General features: G+C 43.4%; 1 protein-coding gene across 11 annotated transcripts in view; it reads right to left on the bottom strand.

The window, feature by feature from the left end:
• The window catches only part of LOC124006706 (guanine nucleotide exchange factor VAV2-like), a 258,452-nt gene that overhangs the window by 33,934 nt on the left and 204,928 nt on the right, over positions 1-19,590 (bottom strand). For all 11 annotated transcript variants that reach the window (XM_046316798.1, XM_046316800.1, XM_046316802.1 and 8 more), the window contains exon 4: positions 18,722-18,790. In XM_046316798.1, the coding sequence (XP_046172754.1) occupies positions 18,722-18,790 (69 nt within the window). The remainder of the gene's footprint in view (positions 1-18,721; positions 18,791-19,590) is intronic.

The following is a 19,590-nucleotide window of genomic DNA, read 5'->3' as shown; positions in this document are numbered from 1 at the left end:
CTGAAGGTTAACCACAACATTGAAATCAGATTTGGCACTTGACACTTAGTTGAGTGCTAAAGTAACTGTTGGTTCCCATTAGCCATCATCAGCAGTGTTGAGGAGTCAGGCAGTCAGGCCACAGTGGTGGTCTATGTCTGTTTCAACCACACTTCACACTGAGGACTCTTCACAACTACTCCACAAACATGCCTCTCTACCGTACCAAGCCTCTTACTATCAGAGGTTGAGGGATGGCCCAGTAGATGACAATGAGGTGAGATTCCATTAAGGGCAGAAACAGTACAGATCATGGCCAACAACAGAAAAGCATGAGTTGAAAAGCATTTCTGTGCATTAACTATGGGGGGAATTGTGTTCATTAACTATGGGGGAATTGTGTTCATTAACTATGGGGGAGATGTGTTCATTAACTATGGGGGGTTGTGTTCATTAACTATGGGGGGGATTGTGTTCATTAACTATGGGGAGATGTGTTCATTAACTATGGGCGGGTGTTGTGTGCATTAACTATGGGGGAGGGTTGTGTTCATTAACTATGGGAGGGTTGTGTGCATTAACCATGGGGGGAGGTTGTGTTCCCCCATAGTTAATGCACACAACCCCCTCATAGTTAATGAACACAACCCCCCTTAACTATTGGGGGAGTTGTGTGCATTAACTATGGGCAGGTTGTGTTCATTAACTATGGGGGGAGTTGTGCTTATTAACTATGGGGGGAGGTTGTGTGCATTAACTATGGGGGGAGGTTGTGTTCATTAACTATGGGGGGAGTTGTGTTTATTAACTATGGGGGGGTTGCGTTCATTAACTATGGGGGGTTGTGTGCATTAACTATGGGGGGATTGTGTTCATTAACTATGGGGGGGTTGTGTGCATTAACTATGCAGGGGTTGTGTTCATTAACTATGGGGGTTGTGTTCATTAACTATGGGGGGGTTGTGTGCATTAACTATGGGGGTTGTGTTCATTAACTATGGGGGAGGTTGTGTTCATTAACTATGGGGGTTGTGTTCATTAACTATGGTGGGGTTGTGTTCATTGACTATGGGGGTTGTGTGCATTAACTATGGGGGGTTGTGTCCATTAACTATGGGGGGTTGTGTGCATTAACTATGGGGGGTTGTGTTCATTAACTATGGGGGGTTGTGTGCATTAACTATGGGGGGCTGTGTTCATTAACTATGGGGGGAGTTGTGTTTATTAACTATGGGGAGGAGGTTGGGTTCATTAACTATGGTGGGGTTGTGTTCATTGACTATGGGGTGGGGGTGGTGGGGCGGGTGTTGTGTGCATTAACTATGGGGGGAGGGTTGTGTTCATTAACTATGGGAGGGTTGTGTGCATTAACCATGGGGGAGGTTGTGTTCCCCATAGTTAATGCACACAACCCCTCATAGTTAATGAACACAACCCCCCCCTTAACTATTGGGGGAGTTGTGTGCATTAACTATGGGGGGGTTGTGTTCATTAACTATGGGGGGAGTTGTGTTTATTAACTATGGGCGGGTGTTGTGTGCATTAACTATGGGGGGAGGGTTGTGTTCATTAACTATGGGAGGGTTGTGTGCATTAACCATGGGGGAGGTTGTGTTCCCCATAGTTAATGCACACAACCCCTCATAGTTAATGAACACAACCCCCCTTAACTATTGGGGGAGTTGTGTGCATTAACTATGGGGGTTGTGTTCATTAACTATGGGGGAGTTGTGTTTATTAACTATGGGGGGAGGTTGTGTTCATTAACTATGGGGGAGGGTTGTGTGCATTAACTATGGGGGAGGTTGTGTTCATTAACTATGGGGGGTTGTGTGCATTAACTATGCAGGGGTTGTGTTCATTAACTATGGGGGTTGTGTTCATTAACTATGGGGGGGGTTGTGTGCATTAACCATGCAGGGGTTGTGTTCATTAACTAAGGGGGTATTGTGCATTAACTATGGGGGTGAAGTTGTGTTCCCCCATAGTTAATGCACATAACACCCATAACTATTGGGGGAGTTGTGTGCATTAACTATGGGGGGAAGTTGTGTTCATTAACTATGGGGGGAGGTTGTGTTCATTAACTATGGGGGGTTGTGTCCATTAACTATGGGGGGTTATGTGCATTAACTATGCAGGGGTTGTGTTCATTAACTAAGGGGGGGGTTGTGTGCATTAACTATGGGGGTGAAGTTGTGTTCCCCCCCATTAACTATGGGGTTAATGAACACAACCTCTGTGTTCATTAACTATGGGGGAGGTTGTGTTCATTAACTATGGGGGGGTTGTGTTCATTAACTATGGTGGGGTTGTGTTCATTAACTATGGTGGGGTTGTGTTCATTAACTATGGGGGGGGGTTGTGTGCATTAACTATGGGGGGTTGTGTTCATTAACTATGGGGGGGTTGTGTCCATTAACTATGGGGGGTTATGTGCATTAACTATGGGGAGGAGGTTGGGTTCATTAACTATGGTGGGGTTGTGTTCATTGACTATGGGGTGGGGGGTGGTGTGCATGAACTATGGGCGGGTGTTGTGTGCATTAACTATGGGGGAGGGTTGTGTTCATTAACTATGGGAGGGTTGTGTGCATTAACCATGGGGGGAGGTTGTGTTCCCCCATTAACTCATGGGGGGAGTTGTGTTCATTAACTATGGGGGGTTGTGTGCATTAACTATGGGGGAAGTTGTGTTCATTAACTATGGGGGGGAGGTTGTGTTCATTGACTATGGGGTGGGGGGTGGTGTTCATTGACTATGGGGTGGGGGGTGGTGTGCATTAACTATGGGCGGGTGTTGTGTGCATTAACTATGGGGGTGAAGTTGTGTTCCCCCCATAGTTAATGCACACAACACCACCCCCATAACTATTGGGGGAGTTGTGTGCATTAACTATGGGGGAAGTTGTGTTCATTAACTATGGGGGGTTGTGTTCATTGACTATGGGGTGGGGGTGGTGTGCATTAACTATGGGCGGGTGTTGTGTGCATTAACTATGGGAGGGTTGTGTGCATTAACCATGGGGGAGGTTGTGTTCCCCCATAGTTAATGCACACAACCCCCCCCATAGTTAATGAACACAAACCCCCATTAACTATTGGGGAGTTGTGTGCATTAACTATGGGGGGTTGTGTTCATTAACTATGGGGGGGGGGTGGTGTGCAGTTGTGTTTATTAACTATGGGGGGAAGGTTGTGTTCATTAACTATGGGAGGGTTGTGTGCATTAACCATGGGGGAGGTTGTGTTCCCCCCATAGTTAATGCACACAACCCCCTCATAGTTAATGAACACAAACCCCCCTTAACTATTGGGGGAGTTGTGTGCATTAACTATGGGGGGGTTGTGTTCATTAACTATGGGGGGAGTTGTGTTTATTAACTATGGGGGGAAGGTTGTGTTCATTAACTATGGGGGAGGGTTGTGTGCATTAACTATGGGGGGAGGTTGTGTTCATTAACTATGGGGGTTGTGTGCATTAACTATGCAGGGGTTGTGTTCATTAACTATGGGGGGTTGTGTTCATTAACTATGGGGGGGTTGTGTGCATTAACTATGCAGGGGTTGTGTTCATTAACTAAGGGGGGTATTGTGCATTAACTATGGGGGTGAAGTTGTGTTCCCCCATAGTTAATGCACACAACACCCCCCCCCATAACTATTGGGGAGTTGTGTGCATTAACTATGGGGGAAGTTGTGTTCATTAACTATGGGGGGGAGGTTGTGTTCATTAACTATGGTGGGGTTGTGTTCATTGACTATGGGGTGGGGGTGGTGTGCATTAACTATGGGCGGGTGTTGTGTGCATTAACTATGGGGGGAGGGTTGTGTTCATTAACTATGGGGGGGTTGTGTTCATTAACTATGGTGGGGTTGTGTTCATTGACTATGGGGTGGGGGGTGGTGTGCATTAACTATGGGCGGGTGTTGTGTGCATTAACTATGGGGGGAGGGTTGTGTTCATTAACTATGGGGGTTGTGTTCATTAACTATGGGGGAGTTGTGTTCATTAACTATGAGGGGGAGGTTGTGTTCATCAACTATGGGGTTGGGGGGGTTCATGTGTAAGTGCCATTTAGCAGACAGCCTTATCCAAGAAACCTACAGTCATGCATGCATTACATATGTGTGGTTCCGGGAATCAAACTCATTACACTGGCGTTACAAGCGACATGCTCTACCAACTGAGCTTCAAAGGACCCGTGTGTGTGTGTGTGTGTGTGTGTGTGTGTGTATGTGTGTGTGTGTGTGTGTGTGTGTGTGTGTGTGTGTGTGTGTGTGTGTGTGTATGTGTGTGTGTGTGTGTGTTTATGTAAGTGTGAAACAGAAGGGACCCAGTGACCTCCCTCGAAGCTTCAGCAAACATTCAAGAATGGAGACGAGATCAAATCAGCACCCGGCGAGGAGACACCCGGTTCTACGTGTGCCCCCTCACCCCTGTGACAGCATCAGTGGCATCCATCAGCCCACACTCAGCCATCGTCCTCTGGGGCACACACAGTCTCGTCTCAGCCTCGACCATCTTAAACCAGCCTGACAACCACACAAGGTGTCCTTCCCTTCCCATGACTAAAGCACTTCTCCCTGAGACGGGAACAGTCAGGAACACACAGGAACACATATGCTGTGCTGGTTCTATGGCTTCATGGCCATGGCAGGTTCCACCAGCACAGGCAGACGGCTCACCTTAGACCACCACAGAGAGCTCCCTCAAACCACCCTCCCCCTCACTTTCGCTCCCTCTCTCTCTGTTTTAGCCACATCTGAAGCCTCTGTCGAACATCAAAACACCATTCTATGCCAATTCTCGCCTCCAGGAAACACGGAAATCCTGAAAGGCTCAAAGCTGTTTCTTCCCTTCAGCTATTTTCTGAGGACAAAAGATAACAGAAAGCAAAGTGAATTGCACGCCTGCTCCATTGTAGGAATGTGGTTAGTTTGACTGTTAAATACAGCATAACAGAGGGAATAAAAGGCAGTGGTCTCATGAATATGTTTTTCCATTGAAAATCATTAGTTCCACAACATTTCTGGAGTTGTCTACCTACTATACTGTATATATAATAACACCCAGATGTGCTACTCTGTGACCTGGAGGATAATGGAAAGTGGGGAGACAGTTTCTATTGGTTTTGGACCATACTGACTGAATTACCATTAATTAGTAGAGATGCCAGCATTGCACATGCTCTGACTGTGTCTCTTTGTGTGTGTGTGTGTGTGTGTGTGTGTGTGTGTGTGTGTGTGTGTGTGTGTGTGTGTGTGTGTGTGTGTGTGTGTGTGTGTGTGTGTGTGTGTGTGTGTGTGTGTGTGTGTGTGTGTGTGTGTGTGTGTGTGTGTGTGTGTGTGTGTATACAGGCTGGCTGAGACTGTGGTGCAGTGTGACCTCCAGGCTCTCTTCTAGAACTCCTCCCCCTCTTACTGAACATCCCTATAACTCCTCCCCCTCTTACTGTACATCCTTAGAACTCCTCCCCGTCTTACTGTACATCCCTAGAACTCCTCCCCCTCTTACTGTACATCCCTAGAACTCCTCCCCCTCTTACTGTACATCCCTAGAACTCCTCCCCCTCTTACTGTACATCACTAAATGTGCACTGCCACTTACAACTCAATGACATCCTTTGCCCCTAGAAAAGTCGTAATAAATGTTTCAATCTTCTCATTTTCATTCTTGTGGCATGTATAGGTCACTCAGTTTGGAGCGTTTCCATATTACCATATCACCACAGTAGAACAGTCTTTTCCATATTACCATACTACCACAGTAGAACAGTCTTTTCCATATTACCATACTACCACAGTAGAACAGTCTTTTCCATATTACCATACTACCACAGTAGAACAGTCTTTTCCATATTACCATACTACCACAGTAGAACAGTCTTTCCCATATGACCATATCACCACAGTAGAACAGTCTTTTCCATATTACCATACTACCACAGTAGAACAGTCTTTTCCATATTACCATACTACCACAGTAGAACAGTCTTTTCCATATTACCATATCACCACAGTAGAACAGTCTTTTCCATATTACCATACTACCACAGTAGAACAGTCTTTTCCATATTACCATACTACCACAGTAGAACAGTCTTTTCCATATGACCATATCACCACAGTAGAACAGTCTTTTCCATATTACCATACTACCACAGTAGAACAGTCTTTTTCATATGACCATACTACCACAGTAGATCAGTATTTTCCATATGACCATACCACCACAGTATACATTTATTTTCCATATGACCATACCACCACAGTATAAATATATTTACTGTAGAAATGTATTTTCCATATCACCATACTACCACAGTAGAACAGTCTTTTCCATATTACCATACTACCACAGTAGAACAGTCTTTTCCATATGACCATATTACCACAGTAGAACTAACTATTTTTCATATGACCATATCACCACAGTAGAAGAGTCTATTTCATATTACCATACTACCACATTAGAACAGTCTTTTTCATATTACCATACTACCACAGTAGAACAGTCTTTTCCATATTACCATACTACCACAGTAGAACAGTCTTTTCCATATTACCATACTACCACAGTAGAAGAGTCTTTTTCATATTACCATACTACCACAGTAGAATAGTCTTTTTCATATTACCTTACTACCACAGTAGAACAGTCTTTTTCATATTACCACAGTCGAACAGTCTTTTCCATATTACCATACTACCACAGTCGAACAGTCTTTTCCATAGTACCATAATACCACAGTAGAACAGTCTTTTTCATATTACCATACTACCACAGTAGAAGAGTCTTTTTCATATTACCATACTACCACAGTAGAACAGTCTTTTTCATATTACCATACTACCACAGTAGAAGAGTCTTTTTCATATTACCATACTACCACAGTAGAACAGTCTTTTCCATATTACCATACTACCACAGTAGAACAGTCTTTTCCATATTACCATACTACCACAGTAGAACAGTCTTTTCCATATTACCATACTACCACAGTAGAACAGTCTTTTTCATATTACCATACTACCACAGTAGAAGAGTCTTTTTCATATTACCTTACTACCACAGTAGAACAGTCTTTTTCATATTACCACAGTCGAACAGTCTTTTCCATATTACCATACTACCACAGTAGAACAGTCTTTTTCATATTACCATACTACCACAGTAGAAGAGTCTTTTTCATATTACCTTACTACCACAGTAGAACAGTCTTTTTCATATTACCACAGTCGAACAGTCTTTTCCATATTACCATACTACCACAGTAGAACAGTCTTTTCCATAGTACCATAATACCACAGTAGAACAGTCTTTTCCATATTACCATACTACCACAGTAGAACAGTCTTTTTCATATTACCATACCACCACAGTAGAACAGTCTTTTCCATATTACCATACTACCACAGTAGAACAGTCTTTTCCATATTACCATACTACCACAGTAGAACAGTCTTTTTCATATTACCATACTACCACAGTAGAAGAGTCTTTTTCATATTACCTTACTACCACAGTAGAACAGTCTTTTTCATATTACCACAGTCGAACAGTCTTTTCCATATTACCATACTACCACAGTAGAACAGTCTTTTCCATAGTACCATAATACCACAGTAGAACAGTCTTTTCCATATTACCATACTACCACAGTAGAACAGTCTTTTCCATATTACCATACTACCACAGTAGAACAGTCTTTTTCATATTACCATACCACCACAGTAGAACAGTCTTTTCCATATTACCATACTACCACAGTAGAACAGTCTTTTTCATATTACCATACCACCACAGTAGAACTCTTCTTCACACTCCCAACATCTAGTTATATTGTCAGGATTGTGAGAGTTAATATTGCTATCAAACAGTTATATTTTGTATTCCAAGGTGAGAGTGAATTGTTACCTTGTTGCTCTGAAAAGGTTAATAGCAAACAAAGACGTCTTTCCTATACTCTGGAATTAATAGCATATGACAAAAATGTAATCTCATGTGATGCATTGTGGGATTGGTTACCTCTGACTTCCCTCATTTCCCACCTAACGGTAACGTGTTACCTTCGTGGCTGGCTGAATAGAGAAAACAGAGTGTAAAAAGAGAAGAAAAAGAAGGAACGTGACTACCTCAATCTAATATTCACGATGGTCCTTCTCCTTGTGTGGGACTGGTTTGAACTTTTAATTGAGGTGATGTGGTGTCACTCTCAGTGATGTGATTCCTGTTCCATCATCAGGAGGATGTGACTGCATACAGAGAGGAATTCTGGGACAGCACACTACTGCCATGTCTGAGCTACCCATCCCAGAGTGCATTCTGTTCTGAAGGCACTCATGACCCCACAGAGATACGTGTCGAGGGAATGGGCAATATTTTGGAAGAAATCCCATTCTCGCCCAGAACCCTAAAGACAGGCATTAGCTGAATGATGGTTAGTGCAGTGATCTGTCTATGAACTGTACGGGATGTTGTGAGGAGGAACAAGAGGAACTAGCTCCTGGGGGGGATCTGTGCGGATGGGGTTGAGGGCAAGTGGTTGGAGTATGTGTGCAAAATAGCGTGAGTAACATATCTGATGGGGAGACAGAGAATTAGAAAGTGGAATGGACATATTTGTGAAAGAGTTTAGATGAGTGTGGATGCATGTGTGTGTATGGGTGTGAGTGTGTGTTCGCACATGAGTGTCTGTACAAGAGATGTGATAGTGTCTGTACAAGAGATATGATAGTGTCTGTACAAGAGATATGATAGTGTCTGTACAAGAGATATGATAGTGTCTGTACAAGAGATATGATAGTGTCTGTACAAGAGATATGATAGTGTCTATACAATATATATGATAGTGTCTGTGCAAGAGATGCGATAGTGTCTGTACAAGAGATAGGATAGTGTCTATACAAGAGATATGATAGTGTCTGTGCAAGAGATATGATAGTGTCTGTACAAGAGATATGATAGTGTCTGTACAAGAGATGCGATAGTGTCTGTACAAGAGATAGGATAGTGTCTATACAAGAGATATGACAGTGTCTGTACAAGAGATATGATAGCGTCTGTACAAGAGATAGGATAGTGTCTATACAAGAGATATGATAGTGTCTGTACAAGAGATATGATAGTGTCTGTACAAGAGATAGGATAGTGTCTATACAAGAGATATGATAGTGTCTGTACAAGAGATATGATAGTGTCTGTACAAGAGATAGGATAGTGTCTATACAAGAGATATGATAGTGTCTGTACAAGAGATAGGATAGTGTCTATACAAGAGATATGATAGTGTCTGTACAAGAGATATGATAGTGTATGTACAAGAGATATGATAGTGTCTGTACAAGAGATATGATAGTGTCTGTACAAGATATATGATAGTGTCTGTACAAGATATATGATAGTGTCTGTACAAGAGATATGATAGTGTCTGTACAAGATATATGATAGTGTGTGCTTCCTGCTCTGCTCCTTTCCTCAGGAATCCTGGATTGGGAGCAAATGCTCTGCCTGATTACACAGTGCCGTTTCAGAGGTCCAGCGTGTTAGCACGCAACAGTCCTTGTAGCCTCTGCTCTTCTGCTCTCACTATGAGGCCAGAGGGGAGGAATCACTGGAGGGGACTTTCATCCAAGGCTACATATGGCCCTCCAGGCCCTCTGGGTTACTGGTTTCCAGTAATAGAACGAACATACTGCAGTGATTACAGTTGTCAACGTAATCATACAGATATCTCGGCTCGGAGAGTGAGGTTGTGAGGTTGAATGAGGTTTTAATGTTATGATCCTGTCTTGTGGTGTCAGGCCATAAAGCTACATATTCAAATCACACGTCTGGACATTGACCAGGGCGCTACAGCGAGCCAGGCTGCTCCATTTCGGCTTGGCATAAGTCTGACCACCACCTGGTAAAGGGTCCCTTCAGGCTTTGACTTGTAAGATCCTGAGATTAGAGATTAGAGATTTTGAAATAGATTCAATGGAAGTAGTACAGTCACATTTCACATGAGTGTGCAGTGTTGGAGAGCTGCATCTCTGCTGAGCAAAAAGTCAACTTTATGCGAACTTCCACTCTCTTTCTGTCTCTGCAGAGTGTGCAGACCAAATCCAATGGACCAGGCTGGGGATGCAATTACTGACCAACGTGTGTGTGTGTGTGTGCAACTGTAGAAAAGTGGATTTAAATAGCCAGAGACATATGACTGGGGCCAGCACATTAGTAAGCTAATGGATAAATAAACAGATTTAGTTTGGGTGGAAACATCTTGCTTCCCTTTTCTTTCTGATGCAGTCAGAACGTTTTGGGAAAATAATGTTAGAGAGGTTTCTGCCATACCATCTTGTTCGCTGTGACTATATCAGCTCTCAGAGACCGTCAGTATATTGAGTTTCAGTTTTACAGCTAATTTCCTGCAATTTTAAACATTTTGCAATAGAGATGAGAGAAAATGTTTCAGTTTTAAAGTGAATTTCCTGCAACTATAAGCAGTTTGACATAGTTAATGCTGTGTTCTTTTGCTCAAACATAATAAACATAACAGCATCAATACTGCAATTTTCATTATTTTGGGAATGTTCAATTCTCCCTGACCGCCTAGCATTGTTAGTTCTCAAAGCTTATATTATCAAATATTTAAGACCTATATATTTTCTACATACTTTATATCAGGTTATAGTTGTTTAAGTTTACACTCAGTGTTTTTCCATCCCGAAGATTAATTGGGCGGGCCTCCTAAAAGGGCAGAAAAATCCCTGAACCTGTATTCTCCTTCAAGCTCTTTTGTAGGTAGGATTTCCCCAGCTTCTCCCAACAATACCACACTGTCATGAGCAGATGGATGCAGTCAAGTTGATAGTGATGACGTGAAGGTGACATTGTCCAGGCTTGACTTGAGATAAGATAAGGATTAGTAGTTGGACAAAGAGCAACACATTGGAGACGGCACCATCGTAATGGGCTCCTTCTGTAATCAGCAGGGGAAATCTCCTACAAAACAGGACTAACCTCATACCCACCTGGTGGGTGGGTGCTTAGACATGTTCAATATTTGTATATATGTATGTATGTATGTATGTATGTATGTATGTATGTATGTATGTATGTATGTATGTATGTATGTATGTATGTATGTATGTATGTATGTATGTATGTATGTATGTATGTATGTATGTATGTATGTATGTATGTATGTATGTATGTATGTATATATATATATATATATATATACATATACATACATGACTGTAAGTCGCTTTGGATAAAAGCGTCTGCTAAATGGCATATATTATTATTATTATTATATATATATATATATACATATATATATATATACATACATATATATATATATACGTATGTATATATATACATATATATATATATATATACATATATATATATACATATATATATACATACATATATATATACATACATATATATATATACATATATATATATACATATATATACATATATATATACATATATATACACATATATATATATACATATATATATACATATATATATACATATATATATCTATATACATATATATATATACATATATCTATACATATATATCTATATACATATATATATATACATATATATATCTATATACATATATATATACATATATCTATACATATATATATATCTATATACATATATATATACATATATCTATATATATATATACATATATCTATATATATACATATATATATATACATATATATATATATATATATATATACATATATATATACATATATATATACATATACATATATATATACATACATATATATATACATATATATATACATATATATATATATATACATACAGTGGGGCAAAAAGTCAGCCACCAATTGTGCAAGTTCTCCCACTTAAAAAGATGAGAGAGGCCTGTAATTTTCATCATAGGTACACTTCAACTATGACAGACCAAATGAGAATAAAAATACAGCAAATCACATTGTAAGATTTTTTTTATGAAATTATTTGCAAATGATGGTGGAAAATAAGTATTTGGTACCTGTGTAATTCCCTTCATCTACACTGATTGAAGTGGATTTAACAGGTGACATCAATAAGTGATCATAGCTTTCACCTGCATTCACCTGGTCAGTCTATGTCATGGAAAGAGAGTTCCTAATGTTTTGTATGCTCAGTGAGTGTCCTATATTTGCCTTTATATTTGACCTCTATATGTTCCCTATCAGATTGCCTCCCTCAGCCTGCACGGGTGTTGTACACCTCAGACCTAACTGACATTGACATCCAGCACACACAGGCAGTGCAGTCCCAGGGATACAGTCTATGGATCTTGTGGGGCCGCAGAGGATAGGTTCCATGTGATGTCTCAACACTATTCTTTACATTCCCTAAATGCTCACCAATTACTCTGTGAAGTATACAGACTGAGTGAGAAAACGATCCTCTGTAACCAGGTTTCCATCAAACCTTTTTATGTTGACAAAACAAAACACGCTAGACAAGGTGGATCTGTGTGTGTCTGTAAAGCTAATTATGCGAGAAATGATGGTGGAAATGCTTCTTTGTGCAATTATTGATATAACATAACATTGATATAATAACCATCAGATCAAAGTAAACTTGGGAGTCACATCTTGGGATGACATGTGTGGCCCTCCCACTACGACTCAGGAAAACACGCAAGTTAAATGATGATGAACTTCACAGGGTGGTGACAGAGCACGGTGATGAGCTTCATGCTCCTTTCAACTAATATCCAGGGTCTTGTTCTGGTGACATGGCGATCGATGCCTGGCTTCTATTTGACAAATAAAATGCTGTAATTCATCCATAATAATCTCATCATGTAGACTATACCCACACTGAATCTGCACGCTGTTGTCTAGAGCGCAGGTGTCACTAGCAGAGTGGGATCATTCACTATTAGAACGCCACTTTGTAACACAACCATCAGCAGAGTTGAAAATTAGATTTTTTTTATTGGGTACATGGGATTTAAACCGCAATAGGTAATTTTATGTGCACTACGTCATCACGCACAGCCTTTTATGTGCACTACGTCATCACGCACAGCCTTTTATGTGCACTACGTCATCACGCACAGCCTTTTATGTGCACTACGTCATCACGCACAGCCTTTTATGTGCACTAAGTCATCACGCACAGCCTTTTATGTGCACTACGTCATCACGCACAGTCTTTTATGTGCACTACGTCATCACGCACAGCCTTTTATGTGCACTATGTCATCACGCACAGCCTTTTATGTGCACTATGTCATCACACACAGTCTTTTATGTGCACTACGTCATCACACACAGCCTTTTATGTGCACTACGTCATCACACACAGTCTTTTATGTGGACTACGTCATCACACACAGTCTTTTATGTGCACTACATCATCACGCACAGTCTTATGTGCACTACGTCATCACACACAGTCTTATGTGCACTACGTCATCACGCACAGTCTTTTATGTGCACTACATCATCACACACAGTCTTATGTGCACTACGTCATCACACACAGTCTTATACCCACACTGAATCTGTTATGTGCACTATGTCATCACACACAGTCTTATGTGCACTATGTCATCACACACAGTCTTATGTGCACTACGTCATCACGCACAGTCTTATGTGCACTACGTCATCACACACAGTCTTATGTGCACTACGTCATCACGCACAGCCTTTTATGTGCACTACGTCATCACGCACAGCCTTTTATGTGCACTAAGTCATCACGCACAGCCTTTTATGTGCACTACGTCATCACGCACAGTCTTTTATGTGCACTACGTCATCACGCACAGCCTTTTATGTGCACTATGTCATCACGCACAGCCTTTTATGTGCACTACGTCATCACACACAGTCTTTTATGTGCACTACGTCATCACACACAGCCTTTTATGTGCACTACGTCATCACACACAGTCTTTTATGTGGACTACGTCATCACACACAGTCTTTTATGTGCACTACGTCATCACGCACAGTCTTATGTGCACTACGTCATCACACACAGTCTTATGTGCACTACGTCATCACGCACAGTCTTTTATGTGCACTACGTCATCACACACAGTCTTATGTGCACTACGTCATCACACACAGTCTTATGTGCACTATGTCATCACACACAGTCTTATGTGCACTATGTCATCACACACAGTCTTATGTGCACTACGTCATCACACACAGTCTTATGTGCACTACGTCATCACACACAGTCTTTTATGTGCACTACGTCATCACACACAGCCTTTTATGTGCACTACGTCATCACACACAGTCTTTTATGTGGACTACGTCATCACACACAGTCTTTTATGTGCACTACGTCATCACGCACAGTCTTATGTGCACTACGTCATCACACACAGTCTTATGTGCACTACGTCATCACGCACAGTCTTTTATGTGCACTACGTCATCACACACAGTCTTATGTGCACTCATCACACACAGTCTTATGTGCACTATGTCATCACACACAGTCTTATGTGCACTATGTCATCACACACAGTCTTATGTGCACTACGTCATCACACACAGTCTTTTATGTGCACTACGTCATCACACACAGTCTTATGTGCACTACGTCATCACACACAGTCTTATGTGCACTATGTCATCACACACAGTCACTATGTCATCACACACAGTCTTATGTGCACTATGTCATCACACACAGTCTTATGTGCACTATGTCATCACACACAGTCTTATGTGCACTACGTCATCACACACAGTCTTATGTGCACTACGTCATCACGCACAGTCTTATGTGCACTACGTCATCACGCACAGTCTTATGTGCACTACGTCATCACACACAGTCTTTTATGTGGACTACGTCATCACGCACAGTATTTTATGTGCACTACGTCATCACACACAGTCTTATGTGCACTACGTCATCACACAGTCTTTTATCAACAACAAGTCATTTTAATGGAAACCCATATCTACTGGGGAAATGTGCATATTGTGAATTTTAGAATATGTGCATGAAATACTGTCACCAATTGGATAGAAGCCTAGTTTGTGACATCATCTGTAACACAGAACTATTTGGTTCTAACTTTATAGTACATTGACTTGTCAGCTTTGAATCGGACTTCCCATCAAAGAGTGACAGCAACATACTGTTGTTGTCGAGATGAAAAGCCTTTCTGACATTATTGCTTCTCAATTTGAATATTGTCAATCAGAGAAAAATAGTCCCATGGCCACTGCACCCGATCGGCCGCATTTCATGCTTTGACAACTTCAGGATGGACTGCACTGCGAAGCACTACTCAGAGTTGACATTACAGAGCCTTAGGCAGGAAGCACTACTCAAGAGTTGACATTACAGAGCCTTAGGCAGGAAGCACTACTCAGAGTTGACATTACAGAGCCATAGGCAGGAAGCACCACGCAGAGTTGACATTACAGAGCCTTAGGCAGGAAGCACTACTCAGAGTTGACATTACAGAGCCATAGGCAGGAAGCACTACTCAGAGTTGACATTACAGAGCCATAGGCAGGAAGCACTACTCAGAGTTGACATTACAGAGCCATAGGCAGGAAGCACGACTCAGAGATGACATTACAGAGCATTATGCAGGAAGCACTATTCAGAATTGACATTACAGAGCCTTAGGCAGGAAGCACTATTCAGAGTTGACATTACAGAGCCTTAGGCAGGAAGCACTACTCAGAGTTGACATTACAGAGCCTTAGGCAGGAAGCACTACTCAGAGTTGACATTACAGAGCCATAGGCAGGAAGCAGTGCTAAGGTTGAGAAGATTAACCTGAGAGACCTCATTAAGGAGACTCTGCCTCAGGTAAACATACGTATGCATGCGCAGATACACACACAAACACAAGAACATACACACAAACTCAATTTAATGACCACACCATTCTATTATGGCCAGTCATTTCAGGTGGGATCACATCGCTACCCGCCAGCTACATTCCACTTACATGTACCTTGACATGAACACATTCGACATGATACTGTAAATATGGAAAACGTTTTTTTCAGCACATAACCTTTACTGACAGACAACAGACAAGCACCAGAGTCGCTTTACATGAACTCAAATATATAAATGTTGTATGAGGTGCATCAGCCTCATGTGGTCTTGTATCTTTCACTATAATCTCTAGCAGAATTCTTGTTTGAAGAGTTTTTTTTTAACCCACTCATCCACTGGCAAATCACTCCCTCCTTTCACTCACACACTCATCTTAAATCAACCGTACATCAATAGAGGTGAAACAAAGAGCAGGTTCACACTGAAGTAAGAGGCTAGGGCCCAACCCTTCAGGAATGAATGGCTGTAGGCTCCAGGCAGGTCAGAGAAGGTGTTTTGCCCCAACAGGTTATCAGAGAGAGAGAGGTTGGGTTATAGGGCAGGGGGTGAAAGGGTAAAGGACAAACATCAAAGCAAGGATTTTATGTCATCAAAGCAGGACCATCACAGGACTTTGCATCACCATTAATGCTTTGTGCCATCACAGTAATGCATCACAGGACCATCACAGTAATGCTGGACTGCCTCACAGCAACACCACTAATGCATCACAGGTAAAATGCATCACAGGACCATCACAGTAATGCATCACAGGACCATCACAGTAATGCATCACAGGACAACAGTAATGCATCACAGGAAATAATCATCACAGGACCACCAGAAATAATCAAGTCCTTTACCCCATTTTCAGATTGATTGTTCTTTGCTTATTTTTAAGTGTTATTAGTTGTAATGTAGAGCTCGTGGCTGGGGTGTGTGAGGTTCTTGGTGATGCTGCAGGCCTTCCTCAGGCACCGTTTCGGGTTGATGAATGCTGTTGGATGGAACATTTTGCCACAATAAAGCTGTGGGCAGGGTCACTTCTAAACCAACGTACAGTATTTCCCGACATGTACAGAACGCACCTGCGTGTTTACTCTGCTGTGTGTTTGCACTCACAAGGCTGTGCTGGAAGCTAAGATGAGCTCTAATTCAATATTAGCCTGCTTGGCCTGCACTTCTCTCAGCTTCTGCACATTTTCCTCCAGTAATGTATTCAGCAGGCAGCGGTGGTGGCACTCTGCTATCCATCTCTCTCCCCCTCCCTCCTCCCCTCTCTTCTCTCCCGCTCTCTGGGTGATGAATAACACCTATCTTAGCGCAGCGTCTAATTATTCTCCATTAATCAGAGAGGAATGGGAGCTGTCGCACACCACAGCCTCCACCGCTACCAGCCCACCCCAACCCAGCCTCCACCGCTACCCAGCCCACCCCCCACCCCAACCCAGCCTCCACCGCTACCAGCCCACCCCACCCCAACCCAGCCTCCCCACCCCCAACCCAGCCTCCACCGCTAGCCCACCCCAACCCAGCCTCCACCGCTACCAGCCCACCCCAACCCAGCCTCCACCGCTACCAGCCCACCCCAACCCAGCCTCCACCGCTACCAGCCCACCCCAACCCAGCCTCCACCGCTGCCCACCCCAACCCAGCCTCCACCGCTAGCCCACCCCAACCCAGCCTCCAAAGCTCACCCACCCAGACTCACCCAAGCCCACCCCCTGCCAGCCATCCAGTTCCTGAGACAACTTGGCAGCCCACCCCAACCCCCACCGCTAGGCAGCCTCCAGGAAGCCCACCCCAATGCTCCACCGCTGGTGTCACCATGGTAATGGCCCACCCCCAGAGCCTCCACCGGGATGCAGCCCACCCCAAGGTGGCAGCCTCCAGGAAGGTGGAAGGATGGAAGACCAGCCCACCCCAACCCAGCCTCCACCGCTACCAGCCCACCCCAACCCAGCCTCCCTGCCGCTGCATGAGCTTGCTTTCAAACTCACCCACCCATCACCCAAGCTGTCCTGCCAGCCATCCAGTTCCTGAGACAACTTGGCGGCTAGGCAGAAAGGAAACTAATGTGCTGCTGGTGTCACCATGGAACGGAAGAGTGACAGACAGCAGGGATGCATGGAGGAAGGTGGCAGGGTGGAAGAAGGTGGCAAGGAAGGAAGGAGATGGCAGGGTGGAAGAAGGAAGGTGGCAGGGTGGAAGAAGGAAGGTGGCAGGATGGAAGAAGGAAGGTGGCAGGGTGGAAGAAGGAAGGTGGCAGGGTGGAAGAAGGAAGGTGGCAGGGTGGAAGAAGGTGGAAGAAGAAGGTGGCAGGGTGGAAGAAGGAAGGCTGGAAGAAGGAAGGTGGCAGGGTGGAAGAAGGAAGGTGGCAGGGTGGAAGAAGGAAGGCGGCAGGGTGGAAGAAGGAAGGTGGCAGGGTGGAAGAAGGAAGGTGGCAGGGTGGAAGAAGGAAGGTGGCAGGGTGGAAGAAGGAAGGTGGCAGGGTGGAAGAAGGTGGCAGGGTGGAAGAAGGAAGGTGGCAGGGTGGAAGAAGGAAGGTGGCAGGGTGGAAGAAGGAAGGTGGCAGAAGGAAGGTGGCAGGGTGGAAGAAGGAAGGCGGCAGGGTGGAAGAAGGAAGGTGGCAGGGTGGAAGAAGGAAGGTGGCAGGGTGGAAGAAGGAAGGTGGCAGGGTGGAAGAAGGAAGGTGGCAGGGTGGAAGAAGGAAGGTGGCAGGGTGGAAGAAGGAAGGTGGCAGGGTGGAAGAAGGAAGGCGGCAGGGTGGATGGTTACGGCTCAGAGTTGTGCTCCACTGCTCTGTCCATATGTTGTGGGGATTGCAGTGTGTGTGAGTGAAGGGGGGGTACAGGGGGTCTGGGTACTTACTCTGCCAGCTCCTCAAGACTCCGGTACACGTCATCCTCATTCAGAGCAGTGTCCTCCGAAGGAAAAGGCCTACAACACACACACACACACAATGGGAGAAAGAGAGAAAGAGTTAGCCGGTGGACAGGCCTTAAAGTTAGATATGGTAACAGCAGGGGATGAGTGTCTATCAGTCAGGTGTTAATCTCACTCCATCATCATCACCTCATCACTATGATACATCAGGTCATTGACTAACACTATATCTCATTGGAATAGCTTTTCAGGGACATGTCAACACTTCTTGCAAGGACGCCTGGAATAAACAAACAGCCTATTCCCAAAATGTACCATTGAAATGGGATGTCACTTGAGATGCACTTGAACCCATGAAGTATGACTCAAACCCCTAAGATTGAGCCATTTTCCATGTCCTCTTTTATCCTCCTTAGTGAGTAGAACCCTCCTGGGGAGGTTAGAATGTTCAAATGGGGAAGGGGATACCTAGTCAGTTCCACAACGGAATGCATTCAACCAAAATGTGTCTTCCGCATTTAACCCAACACCTCTGAATCAGAGAGGTGCACAGTGCACAATTAAACGACGGTTGGAGAATCAAGAATAGCAGATTGTTTATTTCAGAACGTGCTACATGCGTTGAGTTGTTTGTGTGCTGCATCTGTGTGTCCTTTGAGCAAGACGCAATCATTTCATATGGATGACAGCTTATGAAATGTCTGAAACGCTAGCATAACGCTAAATGTCTGAAACGCTAGCATAATGCTAAATGTCTGAAACGCTAGCATAACGCTAAATGTCTGAAACGCTAGCATAACGCTAAATGTCTGAAACGCTAGCATAACGCTAAATGTCTGAAACGCTAGCATAAC

Source organism: Oncorhynchus gorbuscha, linkage group LG20 (genome assembly GCF_021184085.1).
Source record: "Oncorhynchus gorbuscha isolate QuinsamMale2020 ecotype Even-year linkage group LG20, OgorEven_v1.0, whole genome shotgun sequence".
Lineage (NCBI taxonomy): Eukaryota > Metazoa > Chordata > Actinopteri > Salmoniformes > Salmonidae > Oncorhynchus > Oncorhynchus gorbuscha.
The sequence above is the reverse complement of the archived record's forward strand: the minus strand, read 5'-3'. Positions and strand labels throughout refer to the sequence as shown.